The following is a 20,917-nucleotide window of genomic DNA, read 5'->3' as shown; positions in this document are numbered from 1 at the left end:
TACACCAAACTAACTTGGTAATAATTGAAAAATTAAAAGACAGACAACTTCCTGTTTTTTCTACTGTAGAAATTTCTAATTTTTTTTAGAGAAAAAAAGGTTTCACAGCTTTTCCTGCTCACAAAGACCTCCTCCATAGGCATCCATGCATCACTAAGTAATTAAATAATAAATAAAATATTAAAAATCAGAAATGTCCTCTTTATTCACAACCAACTACAGAAATGTATGATTTTTACAGTGGAGTCACAGCAAAGAAAAACAAGGGCATATTCTGCCATATAACAAAAAGTTTTATATAACTACGGGACAGGGTCGGCAAAGAACTAGTTTTCGGGTCATAAGCCGCTACTTTTTTCCCACACTGTGAACACTGCGGCTTATACTGACATGCGGCTAATGCATTTTTTTTTCATGCAGCCAAAATTTTGCCTGGTAACAGTAGACCACTTAAATTGATAAGTAGTATATATACGGTATATATTTTTACCGGTTGTTAAGAGACGTTGTAATGTTGTTTGTGCACCGTTCCGTAAAAAAACCATAAGCAATGTAATTTGTGTGTTACCGATACGTACGTGTACTTAAAGGTAGCCGTGTTACAGGCGCTGTTTGAGGGAAAAAAGCATTTGCAGTATGTATTTTTGTATGTTACCATAACGTTTATGTTACCTTACGGATTAAATTAAACGTTAAAAATCCTCACGTGTAATATTTCTGTGTAAATATCTCATATTACAAGTGAAACGCATACGGCTTAAAATGCGGTGCGGCCTGTACAAGTACAAAATTGATTTTCTTTCTAAAATTAGAGCATGCGGCTTTTAATCAGGTGCGCTCTGTAGTCCGGGATTTACAGTAATATAATTTTTTTATATTACAGTTTAAGCCCAAAGTTGTGGTGACAGATTTTTAAAAATTTACTAGAGCATCATTTCATTATTGTGTAGAAAACTGAGACGTGCTGTTTAAACATCTTTATGTTGACAGAAAGGCAGAAACGTTTCACTGACATAAATAAAATATAAATAAAGGAGGGAGGGAAGCAAGACTTCTTCCTCAGGCTTTCCTTCCTCTCCTCTTTCATGCTCCTGGCTGATTTGTGTTTGGGGGAAGTTATTCTAGTTTGTTATAAAATAACTTCCTGTTTCTATATTTAGCTCTCGCCTCTTCCGACTCGGCTTGAGGACACAATTGAACCTGAGCATCACAGACACAACGTGATCTGATAAAAATGAGTGTAAAGATGAACAGATTGTGCAGCGAAGAGTGTTTGAGAGAAACTCTGATAACAGATGCTCTGACCTCGTGTGAACCCTGCTGTCTGTAGCTCTCACAGATCTGAAACTGGCAGAGAAATGGTAAAAATAAAGAAAAGGTTGATGAGCTGCAGGAAGGAAGGAAAGATTTAAGTAACAGAGATTCAGAGGCCTGACAGAGGTCTCTTTGAAACAAAATAATAGTAGTGTGCAAGAAATTAATAAATAAGTAGGATGAAAGGGGAAACTTTAAGACTTATGATTTTCAGCGTGTTGTGGATTTCCACCACATCAGGTACAAATGATCCAAACAAGAATACGTTAGCATGTTATGAATGACTGTGTGTCCTTTTAATTGCATTTAGATGCAACTAATCTGCAGTACATTTGGAAGGAAATGTGATTAAGGCCTAACTGCGTCCTCCCACAGTCTCTCAGAGCTTTATTAGTTATCCACAAGTCTCTGTAGGTGTCGATGTAAGCGATCTGTCTCTCTAGATGAGATATTATACACTCCAGCGCGGTGATACGTTAGTTTAATCAGGCATGCCATGAGGTGCTAACAGGCCCACCAACAGTTAATAAATAAGACAGACTGAAGAGGTTCCAGTGTTGTCACAACTAAAATGCAGTTGCAGCTAATGAATGCAGGGAAATGTGTGTTCCTTCTGATATATTGCCTTTGGGTCAGTTAAGTTATGTAGTCTATAAGTAAGTTAAGTATGTCCTAATTTTATCTGTTTAATACTATTTGTTTGTTATAACCAACCCTTGGCTTCCTGTCGTTGTTTTCTTAAAAGAAATCCCTGGGTGATGCAAGTTCAGTGTCCCTGATGGTAACCCTGCACAGGATACAGCAAAGCTGCATAAATCTAAGTTTACATAGTCTGATGGATTTTTTAATAAGACATACATCCTGGTTATGTTAAAAGTGGAAAGGTTTAATCGGAACCACAATCTTTCCCCCTAAAACTACTCAGTTCTCCTCGACCACACAGGGACAGGGCGGGTCGTGAAACATGTGGGAGATCAGTTAGACCACCAGGGATGAATATCCTTCCTGATGCCTTGAAGTTTGTGATGCTCTTGACATAATTGTTGTTAAAAAATAATAATAGTTTTGAGAACCACTGTTTCAAGGCCTCATATTAAAGTGCATCTGTTATGCTTTTCCTTATGTTTTTTCACATCACTCCTGTGAAAGAGTATTTGCCCCTTCCCGATTTTGTAGTTTTTTTTGCATGTTTTAGGTCATCGAACTCATTTTATTATTAGACAGAGATAGCCCGAGTAAATTAAAAATCTATTTTTAAAACAATCATTTTGTCTATTAAGAAAAAAGAAAGCTATCCAAGCTACCTGACCCTTTAATAAAAAGTAATTGCCCCCAAACCTGGTTGTGCCACTCTGGGCAGTAAGAACTTTAGTTAAGCATTAACTCTCAGTGAGTCGAGACTTTTGGCCGACTAATCTTTGCAGAATTGTTTTAATTCAGAAACACTGGAGGGTTCGAGATCATGTTAAGGTATCTCAATCAGATTAAGGTTTGGTCAACACGTCAGCGCGGTGAGCTCGTTAACGCGTTAGCGCCGTGCAGCCCCTCACACGAGATTTGCCGCGTTAATGAGGTTATGGCGTTAACGCCATTTTAACAAGATTAACGCTGACAGCACTATGAAAAATATGAACTTTTAAATTTAAACAAATGGTCAGTTTTAACAACTTTAATTCAGACCAGTATATGTTTGCGTATAGGATTTTTGATGTCATGTTTGTTTTTATAGTCTTTAAATAAGGTGTCCACAGAGATAGATAGTGCTTCCTTAATTGACTCATCATCTGTAAAATGTTTAGTTTGTGCTTTGCTATAAGGTGACTCATACAAAATGATGCCTCTATAGAAGCTTTTAGTATTTCTGCGGACCTAGTAAGCAGCTGCTGTTGTGTCTTTAATCCGACTTTAACTCGGTGACTTTGGCGGAGCGCAGAGCGCTTTTAGGCGGAGGTATCCTTTGAATTTTGGGTGGGCCATAGCATGATGTCATTCCAGGTTGCCTTTGTTTTTTTCTTCAGCGCAACTGCTTGGGTGCAAAGCAGGCACACTGGTCTGTCATTGACTAAAGTGAATTAAAACTCATACTCCCATTCTGACTAAAAGTGGTAGGTTTTAAACTTCTTCCGAACGCCATCTGCCATCTTACGCTGCTACATGGCTTGTAGTTTCAGACAAATGACCGTCTCTGTATCTTTGCTTGTAAATCAGTACGGTGACCCAATCAATGCCTGGTTCTGCCGGAGGTTTCTTCCTGTTAAAAGGGAGTTTTTCCTTCCCACTGTCGCCAAAGTGCTTGCTCATAGGGGGTCATATGATTGTTGGGTTTTTCTCTGTATCTATGAAGCGCCTTGAGGCGACTTTTGTTGTGATTTGGCGCTATATAAATAAAATTGAATTGAATTGAATTGAATCAAACATCACACATTCAGACATCATCTGCCAATCAATCATAGGAACGGTAGAGTGACACATTATAAAGTAAACAGATTGGCTGTGACCTAACTTCTGATAGGTTAAAATAATATATCAGCATTCTTAAATGCTTTGCGATCTACTTTGACACAAAGAACGTTGGCAACTCCTGTTATAGTGCAATAACAAAAATCTAGAGGTGGAAATGTCCCCTTAAGTATTTGGAATTTATCCTGAATAGAAAAAGACTGAAAAAGCAGCAACACTGCCTCATTGGAGTATATAATGACTGAAATTATGGTATATTTTCTCTCCTAGTAGCAGCTTTGAAAGGATTTTGTACACTGACACATATATCTAATCTCCAGCCAGCTCCTTCCTCCGAGCTTTTGATGTGGTTGGCTCCGCTTAAAACGACAAAAGACAGCAGAGGAAATGTGAAGATTGTTTTATTAGAGCCTGGATGCTCATGTGTGCGTTTGAGGAAAAGATCTGCTTCTTCTCACACTTGCCAGACCACATGAATCTGAGACAAACCACTGTCAGAGGAGTATTAATGAGATAACACACACTCTCACACACACACTTGAGTTTGCACTATTATCAGACACTCTTGCAAGGTTTAGTGCATGCCCTGCAGAAAAAGACACTGATTGCACAGGCCTGTCCATTTCTTCACTTATTCTGTTTCCTTCTCTTTAAGGCTAATATTTCTTGCCGTTTTTCAAAGCTAAACCCAACAAAACCCTTTTTTGGATGGATCTTACAATCTGTGAGAAAACATCGTGTTAGCAGGATTACTGAAAAGGTTTTATAGATGGACTGGCACAGGAATTTATTTTACCAGACCGAACTTCAGGAAGCAAGGTTTTGTTGGATTTTTTACAACAGTGGGGCAAAACTAGACATTTATTATTATAGCTTTACAATAACATATGAGATTGAACCAAGTAAATTCAGCAATGCTGTCTTGATAGTCTCAACAAAATACCACACACTTATCCAGTTAAAGATATTCTTCTTAACGTGGAGGCTCAGTTCATCCATTCACATCATTGGGAGATTTTTTAGCCTTAGAAAAGCTATGTAGTCTAAAATTGCGTATATTAGAGATCAGGGTCGTTCACGTTTTCAAACCAAGTGAACCAGGGCTGAAAAAGCTGCAGTTCTTCCAGTGACCGCTTGAGGCTACGATAGCCATAAAGTCTCCCGTGCTAAAAATGCCCAATTTTGCAGCATTAAACAGCACAAAGAATAAAGAGTTCTGATTAGATCCCCCCTTCATTACAACATTTAGTGGCCACTTTGATTGACAACTGGCAGCCATAGCTAGTCGGCATCACTTCCCCAAGCAGATTGACCTTCGAACTGGACATTTTGACTGTTGGACCATTTCTTGTGGAATTAAATGAGAAATAATTCATTTGCTGTGAAGTGCAGAGTAGGGATGTCACAGTACTGGGAATTTAGTAGTCGCTATCAGTACCAGTAGAGTTACACGATTCCTGATACCAAAATAATGCATGTCCCACATACGTAAACATGAACATCTTCATTAAAAAGTCATTATAAAACACAGAGTATTTAATGTTAGCCATTCAAACGTTTCAGCCTGTGGATCACAGTTGATTTCCCAACAATTAAACTGCAAAACTAACATTTTACATTCTTATAGCATATTCTGAGTGCTATTAAGTGACCTACTTCCAGCTTGTTCTCCCAGTTGTTCTACTGGAGCTCCTCTTGGACGGCAGGTCTGTGTTTCTGCTGCATGATAATAATGTTGAGCAGGGTATTGCAGGAAAAGAGCACCAGTTTTACTTGAGTGTAGGTAACAATATATACGGACATAATGAAAAATTCCACTGCAAATAATAATAATAATGATAACTTTTCTGACACTCAAAGCCTTTCTGAATGAAAGAACTGATCTCCAGTAGAGTAGATGCACATTAAGATAAGCCATACAGGTAGACAGGGAGTATGTGTGATGTGCAAATATAACTGGAAGAAGCTTCAAATCAGCACTTTTGCTCATAGCCATCTGTGTTTCAACACTTGGGAACCAAACAGTGACCCAAAGAACGCTGCTACAAGGAACCAGAGACAGGAACTAAAATCTGGAGAGTCAGCTACTGTGAGCTCATAAAACAAAGGCTGACTGACTCAATGCAAAAATCTGCAAATTTCATTAGAAAAAACAGAAGCTGCCGTTTTGTTATTTTGGTTAGGAACGGTTAAGAAGTCACAGAGCGGGAAGGATGAAAAGGAGGAACTTTTCGAAAAACACTGTACGTGCAGCTGAGGAGTGTTCAAGAAGTTCATGCTCTGGAAAAATGTGAATAAACACAGAATGCAATGATTTGCAAATGATGTCTAATCTATATTTGATTGAAAACAACACAGAGATGATGTGCTGCTGCACCGCCTGTTAATCTAACAACAATGTAAGCACTTTGGACCTCAGGAGACCAAGCACTGAAGCTGGCTGAAGAAAGGATTTCAGCTGCTCTGTGGTTCACAGGCTCCTGATCTAAAACGTTTTCAGCGAGTGAGCTCAAACTCTTTAACTACTGCTGGATCAAGTGCAGAATCCGGTTTAGCATAGTCTTCCTGAAATAAGCAAGAACTTCCTGAAAAGGATGCCTGGATGTCAGTAGATGTCAAAAATTACCAATGCCACGTGCACTAATGTGCTGCCACACAGTGACATGTGCTGGCTTTTGAGCTATGTGTTGACTAGCAGATGTTCTGTCTCTTCCCTTTAACCCGAAATATTGATTGATCAGATCACAGGACAGTTTTCTGCTTCGGCCCATCTTAAAACCAGAGATGGACTTAAAATACTGAACACACATGCAGCACACATGATCTTAGTGAAGGTTACCAAAAAGAATCATAAAAGCATTTTCAGCATTTTTACAAGTGATGATGGTGATATTTGGAAAGATTTGCATGTGTGAAAGAAAACAGCTACATTTCTCAATCTTGTTTATGTCCGTTATTTTCTTGTTTTGGTCCTATTTAATTCAGTTCAACTCAATTATTTATACAGCAGCAAATCACAACAACAGTTGCCTCAAGGCCTACTATAATACAAAGGATACAGAGAAAACCTCAACAATCATATGACCCACTGTGAGCAAGTGCTTTGGCGACAGTGGGAAGGAAAACCTCCAGCAGAACCATTGCCTTAAAGTAAGTTTTAACTTGTATGTGTAGATACAAAATTAAACGGTGTGCACTGATCATGATTTACTGAAGTGTTCTTGAGCACAAGCGGCGATTTTCACCTCAGAGACACATCAGGTTTTAATACAGTGCCGCCTGAGACAGTGGCACTGACAAAAAGACTTGTTAACATGTTAAGATTTTAATTTCGAGTGCCTAGAATGGTCAGGATTAGAAACGAGCACATCAGAGGGACTGCTCAGTTTGACATGGTTCGGACATGTGCAGAAGACGGATAGTGGATGGTGAAGATGGAGCTGCCAGGCAGCAGGGGAGAGCACAGAGGTGGTTCGTGGTTGTGGTGAAGGAGGACATGCAGAGGGTTGGTGTAACAGGAGGATGCCAAAAATAGGTTGATAACTGGCTGCGGTGGGGCCTGAAATTTTGCAACTGTCAGCAGTGCGTTTGTTGTCCTGACCGATTCGCAATAAGAAGTCTATGTCAGTGAGCAATAATTTGTGAGTAATGCATTTCAATAGGAAGTCGTTTTGTATTATAAGTACGTACATTTTTCAGAAAAAGCAGTCAGCATCACCATGGCAACCAAGTAAACAAGTTTTTAACAGATGTTGCAGCTGTTATATTTTATTTCAACACAGATGTTTTTTTCACCCCTAAATGTAATCAAACAACTTAAAATGAAACCATAATTACCGGTAATCGTGAAAAAATCAGAAAATGCTGAAGGAGACTGTCCGACCATCAGACCATGCTCTGAAGGTCAGGCTCACTTGGGTTATGCAGCAGCTTTTGGGGGTTGTTTGTTGTTCAGGCATTACTTTAACAGGACATTCATGCTGAAAACCTTCCTGTGTGCATGAATTAAAAGAATTCAGCAAAAACAAGCCGTCCGGTTCATCTACAGTGATTTCACTCACCACCAGTGTTGGTCAAGTTACTTAAAAAAGTAATTAGTAACTAATTACTGAGGTCAACAATCAGAAACAGACTGCAAAAATGACATCGATGAGAGAGCTCAAGGAGAACCACTGTTGGCCAAGAAGAACACAAAGTCTCGACTAACATTTAGCAAAAAAACTTTTGGGAAAATATTCAGTGGACTGATGAGGCAAAACTGGAACTTTTTGTAAGGTTTGAGACCCGTTACATCTGCAATAAACTAAAACAGCATTTCATAAACAGAACATAAAACCAGCAGTCAAACATGGTGGGATGGTTTGAGGCTGCTTTGCTGCTTCAGGACAACTTGATGAAACCATGAATTCTGCTCTCTACCAGAAAATCCTGAAGGAGAATGTCTGACTATCAGTTCACGCTCTTAAGGTCAGGTTCACTTGGGTTATGCATCAGGTTTTGGAGGTTGTTTGTTGTTCTGGATTTAAGTCTGGCTGTTCATGCTGAAAAACCTTCCTGTGTACGTGAGTTAAAAGAATTCTGCAAAGAGTGGGACGGTTCCTCCACAGTGATGTGAAAGACTCATTGCTAGTTATCACAAATTGCAGTTCTTACTACCAGGGGTCGCACAACCAGGAACATACAATGAATCAGTAAATGAGAGGTCATGACTATCTCATGAATTCCTGTGGATCTGTTCTGGGATTTTGTGTCTATTCAGCAGTTTTTTCTGGTTTTTGTTCCTTTTTCCTTTTATGAAATTATTTATCTGAATCATTTAACACCATAGACTGTATAATTCTTATATTGCTAATGTTATAATTCACATTTAAATCATCCATGTTAATAACCAGAATTTTGTTTTTTAATGATAATTAAATGTTTCTGAGCAGATGTGCACTGGCTAAGACAAATGGTACTGATACAGTGCTTTACCCCATGATTTTGGTCCACTCTTCTTTACACCACCACATCAGTTCATTAAGGTTCATTCATTTATGCACAGCTCTCTGAATGTCCCACCGCAGCATTTCCATCAGGTTTCTTCTTTTTCAGTCACTCTGCTATAGATTTGTTGCTCTGTTTATGCTGTTGCATGACTTAGCTCAGGCCATGCTTTAGCTGTCAGACAGACTGCTTCAAATTTGAGTCTAGAATATTTCAGTATACAGAGGAGTTTATGGTTGACTCAATGACAGCAAGGTGCCAAACCCCATGGCTGAAAACAAAGTCCAAATGATCACACCTCCACCACCCTGCTTGACAGCTGGTATGAGGTATCTGGTTTTCCTCAAATGTGGTGCTGTGCATGATGGCCAGATATCTGTACTTTGGACTTTGGTGTCATCAGTCCAAATGACATTATTTCAGAAGTCTTGTGGTCTGTTCAGATGAAACTTGGCAGCAGAGCTTAAGATTTGCATTCCTTTTTCAAAAGAGGCTTTGTACTGGAAGTTCGTCCAAAAAGCCTGTAGAGTCGGAGATTGTTGCATTGTAATACCCCCATCAGCCTTTTTACATCTAAGGGGTAAATGATTATGTAGCTTCAAGCGACAAAAGAAACTTCAGCAAACAAAACGTTCAACAGTTTTTCATTTATTCCATATTCACCTGTTGGCATTTGTCATAATTTTATTAGTATTTTGTTTCATTCATTAGTGGTTTAATACAACAGCGTGTACAGTGTCTCAATAACAACATCTGCTTTACAAAAAAACCAAAAAACAAATTAGCAACAACATCTGCAGTGCGTGGACTCTGGATACCAATAAAGTTTTTAGTAAATTAAAACGGGGACAGTGGCACTAACACAAAAATGTATTTATTATGTCTTAAACAATATAAACTGACCATCATACTTTGATTAGCTAGGCTTGACCTCAGCTAATCTGAATGACTAAACTGCACCTCTCCAAGGTGTTTGTGCTTTCTGATGTATTTTCAATTAAATTATCTGACATATATTATGACCTGCTGTGTGCTGTAACATTTCATTTTGAGTGAAGCCTTTTATTACTCTGTTATTTAGCATTATTTATCTCTTTGTCTAATGCTGGCTGGCATTAGCTGTTGGTTTAGCACTCCACCTAGTAGCTGGAAAAAAAAAAAGAGCTATGTGACTCCAAAAAAACCCAACATAGTAGCAACTAAAATATTAACGCTTTAAAATGCTTAGTCCAAAATCAAGAGGTGGTACCACAGTGTCAATGTCATTCTTTTACATACAGTCTATTGCAGTTACTAGTTGCTAATAATTAATTATTAGGAATACTGAGAAATGTTTTGCAGATCTCTTATAGTTGTGAGAAAATCTTTTTTATAATAAAAGTAGTTTTTGTGAATGTAGTAGATGCCCAGCTGTCTTAAATAAAAGAAAATAGCCTTCAGTTGTTTAGAAAATGCAAAGCAGTCTTCACTGTGATCATAATAAACTGTGCAAGTCCAGGGTATTAACATAAAAGCTTCAAAACAGCATCATAAATAATATAGCAGAAAAGAAAACAGAGCAAACGCAGTCTGGAAAAAAAAAGGAAATTTTGCAGATTTTGAATTCTTTTTTTTTTTGTGAAGAATGAAGTGTTTCCAGAGTCCAATCACCACGGCTGAGGACGGCTGCTTTATTGGCAGGAAAAACAACAAAATACAGCAAAAGGCACATTCAATAACGACGGCCTCGTTCCCTTTCTAAAAAAACAAACAAACAAACAAACAACAACAAAAACAACCCCCCCCCCCCCAAAAAAAAGATGCACAGCTAATAATGACTCAAAAAACTAAAGAAAAAAAAAAACTATTTAAAAAAAAAAGCACAGTGCTGCCATGCACAAGAGAAACAACACACTCATGAGCATGGGAAGGAAGACACTTTTTCCCTTCAGACACCCACCCACACCAGGTTAGCATTCCCTTTATAAATCCCTATTTATAATCCCTATATGATTAACGCACACACACGCACACCTGCTGCAGTTTCTTCCAAGGTCATTATTGCACCAGAGTTCAAGAAAGAAAAGTTATACAAAGAGTGAAAAGACCCCCGTTAGTTTCAAAGACGATCTAGTGTGAAAGGAATTAAGTATTGTGCTTCAATTATTTAAGCTTGTGTGTAAAAGTAGCCTCACTGCACACACTCACACAGAGCTTGGCATGTTCATGGAAGACACACATCTGTCTACAGCGGTTTATATACAAATCTTTCCAAACCACGTGGCAAGCAAACTACACGTTTTATAGCAAGTTGCAATGTTGAAGCATCCCCCCCCACCCCGCCCTTGTTAAGACCTAGTTTTTGTAATACATTACAACAAAGAAAACACCCAAGCCATGTCCCTTCCATTTCACCACCATCACGCGCACACACACACACACACACACACACACACACACACACACACACACACACACACACACACACACACACACACCTACCTTTAAATCCCCCAACATGCACTGTGCTACCAAAGGAAATAAGGTTGCCAAATCAAGTTTCAAGTGTCTGCAGGTTGTATATACTAAGAGGGGAAATGGGTTACCAAGCTGCGCCAATATCCCCCCTTTTGTTAGAAGATAAAGGCAGTAACATTCTGTTCATTTTCACTAATATCTTGTTTTTGTTTTCAGTGCTTTTCCAGCTTTTTCACAACCTTAAAAAAAAACAGAAAGACATTCAGCCATGGGAGGCGGCCCTCTGTGATGTACATTCAATGCGTTGTTATCACGTCACAGTGATGGAGAGTGATGCGGAAGACATTAAAGGCCGGGTGAGGATGGGTGGCTTAACCGGCCCGGCTCAGTCTGAGAAGGACTGAAGGGGAAAATGGAATTGAGCACAAAAATACAACCTGCTTCAACGTTTCTTGTACACAATTCCCTTACAAAACTTTTAAGCCAAAATTAACTCTCATTCCCACTAAGCAGACCCACAAATGGATCGATAGCAACCATCCAGCAACTGGAAACGTATTTTTCAAGCTTCAAAGATGACGGAGAGCATTTGATCTGAGAGCAGTGGATAACAGCATGTGTAGAATTACTTGTAATGTTACATTTTTTTCCTTTTAGCTGCATGATAAAAAAGAAATGATCAATTTCATTATCACTTGTGCTCCTAAAGAGACCAAAGTCAGAATCCTTCCAGGCTGAAGAACACCAGGTCCAGTTAAAGGCAGAAGTTGGTGATGATGTAGATTTTTTTCTTGAACATCATGAGGTTTAAGGCAGAGCCAAAGAAAATACACTAGTTCTCTGTAACTGGGGTTACAGAGCCAGAAAACAAACTTGTGAATATACTTTGTGTTAGGAGAAGATATCGGTACCATAACTTTTCTAAAACTGTAAAATCAAAGCTGTCAATTTAATGTTCAGTCTCTATTCCTACCTTCATCTGCTGCCTTGAGCTGCGGAAAATGTCAGAAAGGAGGCGATCATGCAGAACTGAGCTCCCTCCAAAGGCTGTCTGCGCTCTCCCTTAGAGACAGATTGAGGAGCTCGGTCATTCAACTACACTCCTCTACAATGAAAGGAGCCAGTTGAGATGGTTGAGCTATCTGATAGGAGGGAGAGTTTGTCTCTCAGCTTGGGAACACGGAAGTGTCCGCCAAGAAGAGCTGAAGGAGCTGGCTGAGGAGAGGGAGGTCTGGGTGTCTCTGCTTAGACCGCAGCCCACATGACCGATTCTGGATAAGCTGCAGAAAATAGATGGATCGAAGTTTTCTGGTTTCTGTTTCTACTGACCAAACAGCCTGAAGACAATTAAGCCTTAATTGTTGGACTGCAAACAATGCCTCGGGCAAAGAACAGGAAGCTTTGGCCCAGATATCGAAGAGCTACAACAGAAGTCCCAAAAACATTAAGCTTGAAGCCAAAATCGTCAGGTAATAGCCGACAGGCTTCTAGATTTCCTCCTCATCAACGAATACCATGAAAGACCAAAACCAACAATCTATTAATCTATCGTTTGGTAACTAAAGACCTCCTGACACCTTTTCTAATTACTGAGACGATCATTGGTGGAAATCAGTGGGAAATATTATTGAACTTTAAAAAACACAAGGCTCAGCAGGTTTCTGCCATTTATCGCAAATGGCTCTAATAGACGAGTAAACAGTTTTAGAAAGATGAGTTTTGTTGTTCGTTTTGATCTTTTTCTGTACTAAAGAAAAATATAACATGGCACCAGACTTCTGTTTATAAGTCGGTAGGACGTGTGGACACGGAATTACATTTTGAGAAGCCTGTATGGTTATCTAAGCAGATCCAGATAGCTCGATTAAAACTGAACTTTCAGGATGTACAACATTGCTTTTAAAAGGATGTCCTTCCAGCTAACATGCTACTGTGGACAGTTTCTTACATGGTTGTCTTCAGCCAAAATGTAACCACTAACACTAATCAGACTGCAAGCTTATCATCCAGTGTGCTTTTTCCAGTTTTAGACTGCCTAATTTGTTGTTGCTTTTTGAAGTTTTTTTTTTTTTTAACTTAAGGTGCATACACCAGCCTCGTGGGGTTGTTGGCCAATTGTGTGGCTTGCTTTAGGTGTGGTGCTGCGCGATGAGGTTGCGTAGCTGCTTGATGATGGTGTCGATGAGCTTCTGCCTGTCTCTATCTGTCTTCCTGAACTGGGCGAAGACGTTGTTCTTCCTGCTCGTCTCCTTCATCCTGGAGATGGGTTGTGGGTGGGTGAGCAAGAATAAACAGGGAAGAAAGAAGAGCCAATCAGAAATAAAAAAAGATTTTAAAGAAATCAATCAGGGACAAATAAGGATCAATATTTACTGGGCTGTTCATTTCATGCAATCAGGAAAACACAAGTTTATGAGCATGCTCAGAACAAGCACACATCCCTGCTAAGGTCGCCTATTTGAGAAGAAAAAAACCTTCATTGTCACATGTGTATCTCGGCATGTATTTTTTTTTTGTATTCTTTAGCTGAACACTGGAGCGTTACGACCTCCAGGAAGTTCGGGGGCCCAGCAGACCAGACTAACCCCAGTAGGGTGCTTCCTCATGGGCAAAGAGAGACCACCAGGCCTGGCTATCTGAAGAGAAAAGGCTGTCCCTAATTAAGGTGCTCTGCCGCACAATGAATGAGAACATATGACTTTGTGCGTGTGTATTTTTTTTTTGTTGTTGTTTCTTGCCTCAAGTCTTAAAAGTGTGTATTTACTTTCAGGTTTCTGTGTGAAAACTTTTAGAGGCGGTGATCCACAAAGTCAGATTATAACTTTTTGAGTTCATGCAGGTTGTGTGTGTGGTTATCTTCCCTATTTTCATATCAGCTCGGGCTCTATGGCCCTACACTGATGGTACACAGATACAGGATGCGGGTGGTGTTGTAGCGATAACATCCTATGGTTAACAGCCATGGCGATAAACATCAGTATCATCACGACATGAGTTTATGTTCTCAGGATGTGTGAGAGTGAGTAATACGGAAGGTGAGATTGCACACAAGAAGGTAAACAGCTTTAGTAAACCCGAGTACTGGTCTTGGTGTAAGTACATGCCTCAAACAAGCATCTCACTCTCTCACACACTCACACACACACACACACACACACACACACACACGATACTCACGGCTTAAACAACCTGTCAAGAACATGAAGGAGGACAGGAGACAGAAAAGAGCAGATGGAGGAAAAGGTGGATGAAGTTCAAAAGTTCAAATGAGATTTGATGTAGGAATGCTGCTGGATTTCCACTGATCTGATGTTGGCTTTCTCATTAAAGGAGCTCTGCATAACCCACAAACCCCAAACCCATCCATTAACATACATTGTCTTTGCCCACTTCCTCATTTCCAATTTATATTGCATGTTTGTCATACTTGAATATTTCAGGTCATTAGAGAAGATAACCACAGTAAATGCAAAATGCAATTTTAAATGATGATTTGGTTTATTAAAGGAAAATGTTATCCAAACCTACATGGGTTGTGAGAAAGTCATTGTTCCCCTAAATCTAATAACTGACTAGAGTTGTTGCTGCCAGGGCCAGCACAATCAAGCATTTGTGTTAATTGTCAATGCGTCTCTTCTCCGTGGAGGAATTTTGGTCCACTCTTCATTGCAGAATTGTTTTAATTCAGAAAGATCGAGGGAGTTTGAGTATGAACATCCTGTTTTAAGTCACAGCAAAGCATCTAAATCTCACGTAAGTCCAAACTTTGACCGGGCCTCTTCTTCATTTTGTTTGAGCCTCTCAGAGGTGGACTCGCTGATGTGTTTTGGATCCTTGTTCTATTGCATAACCCACGTGAGCCTGAGATTCAGGACACAAACTGATGGTTGGACATTCTCCTTCAGGATTTTCTGGTACATCAAGCAGACATCGTGGTTCCATCAATTACAGCAAAATGTCCTGAAGCAGCAAAGCAGCCCAGACCTTCACAGTACCACCACCATGTATGACTGCCGGTATGATGGTCTGTTTATGAAATACTGTGTTACACCACACGTAACCGGACTCTAACCTTACAAAAAGTTTGTCTCGTCAGTCCACAGAATACTTTCTCAAAAGTCTTGGTTTTTGGCAAATGTGAGACGACTATGTTCTTTGTGGTCAGCAGTGATTTTCTCTTTGAAACTTTCCTCCCGTCTCTTTCTGATTGTTGAATCATGCAGTTCTTTAGATGTTGCTCTGGGTTCTTTTGTGAGCTCATGGATGAGTCGTCGTTGTGTTCTTGGGAAGGTTCACCATCATTCCCTGAAATCCCAAAGCCTTGAAGTAGCTTTGTATCCCTTTCCAGACTAACAGACATCAATGACTTTGTTTTTCAGCTGTTTCTTTAGATCGTCATGGCGTGATGTGTTGGTGTTTGACATCTTTTAATACAATGCACTTCGTCAGACAGGTTGTATTTAAGTGATTTCTCTATTCAACAGTTCTTGCAGTAATTCGGCGTGGGTGTGTGAAACTAAACTCAGCTTTCCAAAACATGTGGGTGCTCAAAGTTGACGTATTCAAACAGGGTCAGGTAGATCTGGATAGAATTTTTTCCTTAATATATGAAATCATCATTTAAAAACTGCATTTTGTATTTTTGTAATGCGTTATATTTGCCTAATGTTGACATTTATTTGATGATCTGAAAAAATGGAAGCGTTACAAAAATGCAAACAAAAACATCAGTCTAAGAAATCAGGAAGGGGGCAAAATCAACAGCTTGCCCTTCCAGGTCATCTCCTTGTGCAACTTTCACTGCTGTCTGATCCCATTCCCAACACATGTACATCTGTAACCGGACAAACATCAACTTCTGTGTAAAATCAACCTGACTTTAATACTTGTATATCAAGGACAAGGGCTGGTTGTGAGAACTAGGTTTCACTATGAAATACCACAAATGAATCTCAATGGAAGAGTCCAAAATGTCCAAGCCTGATGTTGGGGGTACAGGGTCAGAAATTATTTTTCTTTCTTTTTAGACACTTTTAGGTTTGCGAACTACAAAAAAAAAATACAATAAAAATAAATATATAAAATAAACAATTGGATCAGACTGTTGTAGAACATGGAGTTGTCTGAGGCACAATCCAGATTTGGCTCCAAGAAACTTAATCCTCTCCCCTAAAATAAAACTGTGCTGGGACACTGAAGGGGATCCAGCACACATCACAAGCGCTCAAGCTCAGAGTGGGATCTCCACTGATCTACAACTGCAAACATGCTGGATGTGATGCAGACCTTGATAAGGAAATCAGCCAAATTTGAGCCAGGCAGGGTTTAAATTTTTATGTGTGGGGGGGAACTAACCAAAATGTTGACGTTTTATCAATAGAAAGAAGTTTATGAAAATTCATAAAACTTAAAGTGAGGGCTTCAACTTTTTTTTGTGAGATTAATTAACATGAAATTAACAGTAGTATAAAGCTGAGAAAACAAGGAAACTCTCACATTTAAGAAGCTGGAATCAGAAACTGTTTGGTCAGTTAATGGCAAAACAAGGATTTGAGTCATCCAAAAAATGAGGCAACAGAACAATAGATTAACAGTAATGTGTGAATCCCAGAATGATGAATCACTACTCACTTCTCCAGCAGTGCCAGTGCAGTGTGTGGGTTGACTCTCAGGTATTTGCAGGTGGGTTTGCCGTAATCAGCCAGGTAGGTTGACCAATCCCACTGGGTGAACAAATCCAGTAACTAGAAAAAAAAAGTCAGAGGAAGAACGTGAGATTTAGGGAGTGTTTCTGTTTTACTCATAGGAAGATCTCAGATTTTGGAGATGATAAATTATCCATTAAGCAGTGATGAAATAAACACCAGCAGATCACCGATTCACTCACTAACCCACCAACATGTTGCGTAACAGCTGGTGCCCACTTCAAAAACCAGGGAAACATGAACCTGTAGCAGCTCTGAAGATAAATATGTGGTGTTTTATACAACTACGATGTACTCAGATGGATTCAGAGCCAAAGGTTTGTCTTGTGAACAGATGTGTGGCGCTTCCATGACCACATTTATCACAGCTTTTCTGGCCTTCTTTGCTCAGCTCGGCACCCCCACACCACCCCCTCACTCACAGCAGTGATAATCACGTTCATCACGACCTTGCTGTCGCATCTATGCCACTAGGTTAGTATATCAGACATGAGTGAGTCCTAAGGTATGCTCAGAAATACAGGATTGGGAGTGTAAGTAATAGAGGTGCAGCTCGCTGTAAAAATCACACCAACTGTGCTCTCCTTGAAAAAGGCTGGCAGGTGCAATCACGTTTCAATCGCAACTTTCAAAAACTTTACAAAGCTCAGAGGTGTCGATTTCATTTAAAGTAGTGGGTTGGACCAGTGAAATTCTCCTTGGTGTCAGTGTAAAGATTACAGATTATTAAGACATATTAAATACCTGGGAAGTGTTAATATATGAAAAAGAAGTGCAGTTTCAACAGTACGCCTCTGTTTTTCTACATAATGTAGAAATGCTGCTCTATGCTGCCCCGACTGTCCTGTAATTATAAAATGTTTTTGTTATATCACAGTAAGTCCTATTGTTATTGAATCTTTACTAGAAAACTAATTTCTATAGAAATATATAAACATTTTATATCTCACATTTAGTGAAAAAAATCTACATATGTGACACTAAAAAAAGAGCACTGCACACTAACTCCACATTAGCACACTAGACCCTCATCCCATGATTCCACCATGCTGGTGAAATCATGGTTCAACAAAACCTAGAAACCCACAGATGACGGTGAACCCGTTAATCCCGCTGGGTAGTACACCCCTCTGAAGACTGCTCAAAAACCGCGATGAACCGAAGAGACCAACAGAGAAATGGTCAAAAATTCCCGCTGCTGTCCAGCTCCCTTTAGTTGCCACAGGAAACCTCATGATGTTGCTGTTTGCGTCCAGACTGCACTGTGAGTTATTACTCAGTGTGATTAATAAGAACATTAAAAGCACATTTGTTTGTGGGTTACTGCTTTAGTCAGATTATGCTTGCTTACAAGTGCCACTTGTGATGAAGATCAGTCCGCATGTTATATGAGTAACCACTTGTGAAGTCCGGGTAACTCCAAAGGAAATAGTATTAAGTTCTGGCACTTGCAGCTTGTGCCAACTTAATGCGGATGTTTATGTTTTCAGCACTTAAAAAATGACCAAATCGTCTCAAGAAACCTTTAAGTTCCCCACATGGAGACATTTTTACATTTAGGTAAATAAAAGCAACAACGCCAAGAAAGTAAACGGCAAACGGGTCAAGGGAAAGGAAAGAAAAGCAACAAGCTGGAGAGGTTGAGTCTTCTTCGGAATGGCCCACATTTCAAACAGTTGCATAACCTGCCGCTGCCCTGCTGAACTCTACCTAACACACACACACACACACACACACACACACACACACACACACACACACAGGCCCAGGCAGGCAGACCCGTAAGCCTGCAGACATTCACACACGCCGTCTCTCTATCTCTGTCTGTAAAACACACACACATATGAGCAGGAGCCCCAGTGAACTCTGGGTAACACCAAACACAGATCCAGAGAGAGAAACCATATGTGAGCAAGGGATGAGAGAAGAAGAGGAGGAGGTGGAGGAATGGAGTACAGAGGGATGGAGAGCAAAACCACATGTGAGGAAAGGGGGAGAGAAAATGAGGGAGAGTAAAGATGGAAGGAGACACAGATGGAGAGGAATGGATAACAGCGCTTACAGAAAGAGGGAGAGGGTAAAGGAAGGGCAGATGAAGATGGATAGATAAGACTAAGAGAAGGGGATAGACCGGAGTTAGCTGATGAAGGTGCCCCGGCAGGCGACCGGGGAAAACAGAACGGATGACAGAGGACGCGAGAGAAATTAAGTGAAGTGAAAAATCTGTGAAAGTCACTGGCTTGTACTGCTGCTTTCTCAGCGTTCACATCTGTAACTATGGTCCTGACGTTTACGAAAACTGTGCTTCACCTCACAGAAACTCCTGCATGGAATCGTTAATCATCCAGTTAGTCCCTATTGTACATAGGATTGATTTTTACAAGTTCCCTGGAGGGTCCTTTATCTTTTCTTAATTCTTCTTTATACTCAAGTCAGAGAGACACTATTTATTCAATCCAACACGCATTTTTGTGTTTGTATAATCAGAATGTCGAGCTGTCATGGATGTGCTTTCAGTCTTCCACTGAGTTTAACGCCATTAGATTTCACACACTTAGCAACTTGGTTTTGTACCACTGAACTGTGCGGTGACTTCATATAGCGCTGCTGTTTGTTATTTTTGACATGAACCGCCTAGCTAACCTCTGCTGGAGACTTAGAACCCTTCCCCCCATGCACTCCTCGATGGCAGCAGCCTCCTGCAGCAGGACAGTGGATTTAAGAAAGATATCAAAGAACCCGAGGCTGTCAAACTCTCTGGATCTCTCCAGACTCTGTCCTACAAAAAGCCCTGGAGCAGACCCAAGATGCTGCAGAGTTTATGTCTCTGGGCTGGTTTGGGAACGCCTTGGTGTCCACCCAGACAAAGAGGAGGTGGTCAGGAAGAGGTAGGTCTTAGATTCTTGCCCACGCAATCCAAACACACCTAAGTATTGATGGCTGCTGCGGTGCTAGCAGCTTGTGTTGCTAATATAAACAGTGCTAACAGCAGTAGACTGTGCCTTTCTCCAGGCTAACATCTCCATGCCTGTGCGGAGCGGGCATAGCTGACATAGCCGACAATCGTCAACAATCATCGTCTGTATCAAAGTCCTGCAGAACCACACTGAGCTGCTGACATCTAATTACGTCACCACTCGTTCTTTAACATCGCTGACTGAGAAGGAAAGGGGCGTGGCCCTGGTAAGGGACTGGTGGTGTTGTAACACCTTTGAATCGACAGGTAACTGCTGTTGTACATTAATAAAATAACTCGTGTAACTGCAGAGCATTCGTGGTCAGCAACTTCTAAACATTACAACACTCTGACTGACCTGTCTTGGACATGTCTGTACAGTATTTAACACCAGACCAGTCGATGAACTTGCTGACTCAAAAATCAGTGGATGATGTAACAAGTTGCTACATCTCTGCGACGTGATAAATCGGCCCAAATGAAACAAGAATTTACTGGGTGTTCAGTTACTTCTTTATCTGGGAACTGAACTCATACAATCAAACCAATACAGACAAGACCAGCTGAACAGTGCCTGCTTCAGTCAGTAGTAAAATAGATGGCCTTACAGACCACCATAAGCCACGATTCCACATGCATTCATACAGCGCTTTACCTTTGACACACAGACTTAAAACTATCTTGGCCAAGGACACTTCAACATACGGACTGGATTGAATCAGGGATTTTCCAATTACTGGACGAGCCTCTCTGCCTCCTGAGCCACAGCCGCTCGTGCTTTAGACACGTGGAAGTTTCCTTTCATAAAGACCCAGAATTTGAAGACTGCTGTGGGATTACTGAGTTATAACAGTGTATTTACTTTCCAATTAAGCACTGCTTTTGTCTTATTTTGAATTCACGCCACCTTTATTTCCAGAGCAGGTTCAGTTCAGTTTTTATTATTTTAAAAACACTCTGGGGTTTTTTTTTTTTCGGTTTCATTATTACTTTGTTTTCCTAATTATTTTTAATGGAGCATATTTTTTTAGAAGTACAG

General features: G+C 40.1%; 1 protein-coding gene across 2 annotated transcripts in view; it reads right to left on the bottom strand.

Moving 5' to 3' along the window:
• Positions 1-11,146: 11,146 nt before the first annotated feature.
• The window catches only part of exoc6b (exocyst complex component 6B), a 131,047-nt gene continuing 121,276 nt past the window's right edge, over positions 11,147-20,917 (bottom strand). For both annotated transcript variants that reach the window (XM_085349182.1, XM_085349192.1), the window contains 2 exons: positions 16,849-16,961; positions 11,147-13,473 (listed from right to left, as the gene is read on the bottom strand). In XM_085349182.1, coding sequence (XP_085205308.1) covers positions 13,347-13,473; positions 16,849-16,961 — 240 coding nt within the window. In that variant the 3' untranslated portion in view covers positions 11,147-13,346. The remainder of the gene's footprint in view (positions 13,474-16,848; positions 16,962-20,917) is intronic.

This window comes from Diplotaxodon limnothrissa, linkage group LG3 (genome assembly GCF_057381915.1).
Source record: "Diplotaxodon limnothrissa isolate DT_005_m linkage group LG3, D_limnothrissa_male_GT1.1, whole genome shotgun sequence".
NCBI classification, from domain to species: Eukaryota; Metazoa; Chordata; class Actinopteri; order Cichliformes; family Cichlidae; genus Diplotaxodon; species Diplotaxodon limnothrissa.
The sequence above is the reverse complement of the archived record's forward strand: the minus strand, read 5'-3'. Positions and strand labels throughout refer to the sequence as shown.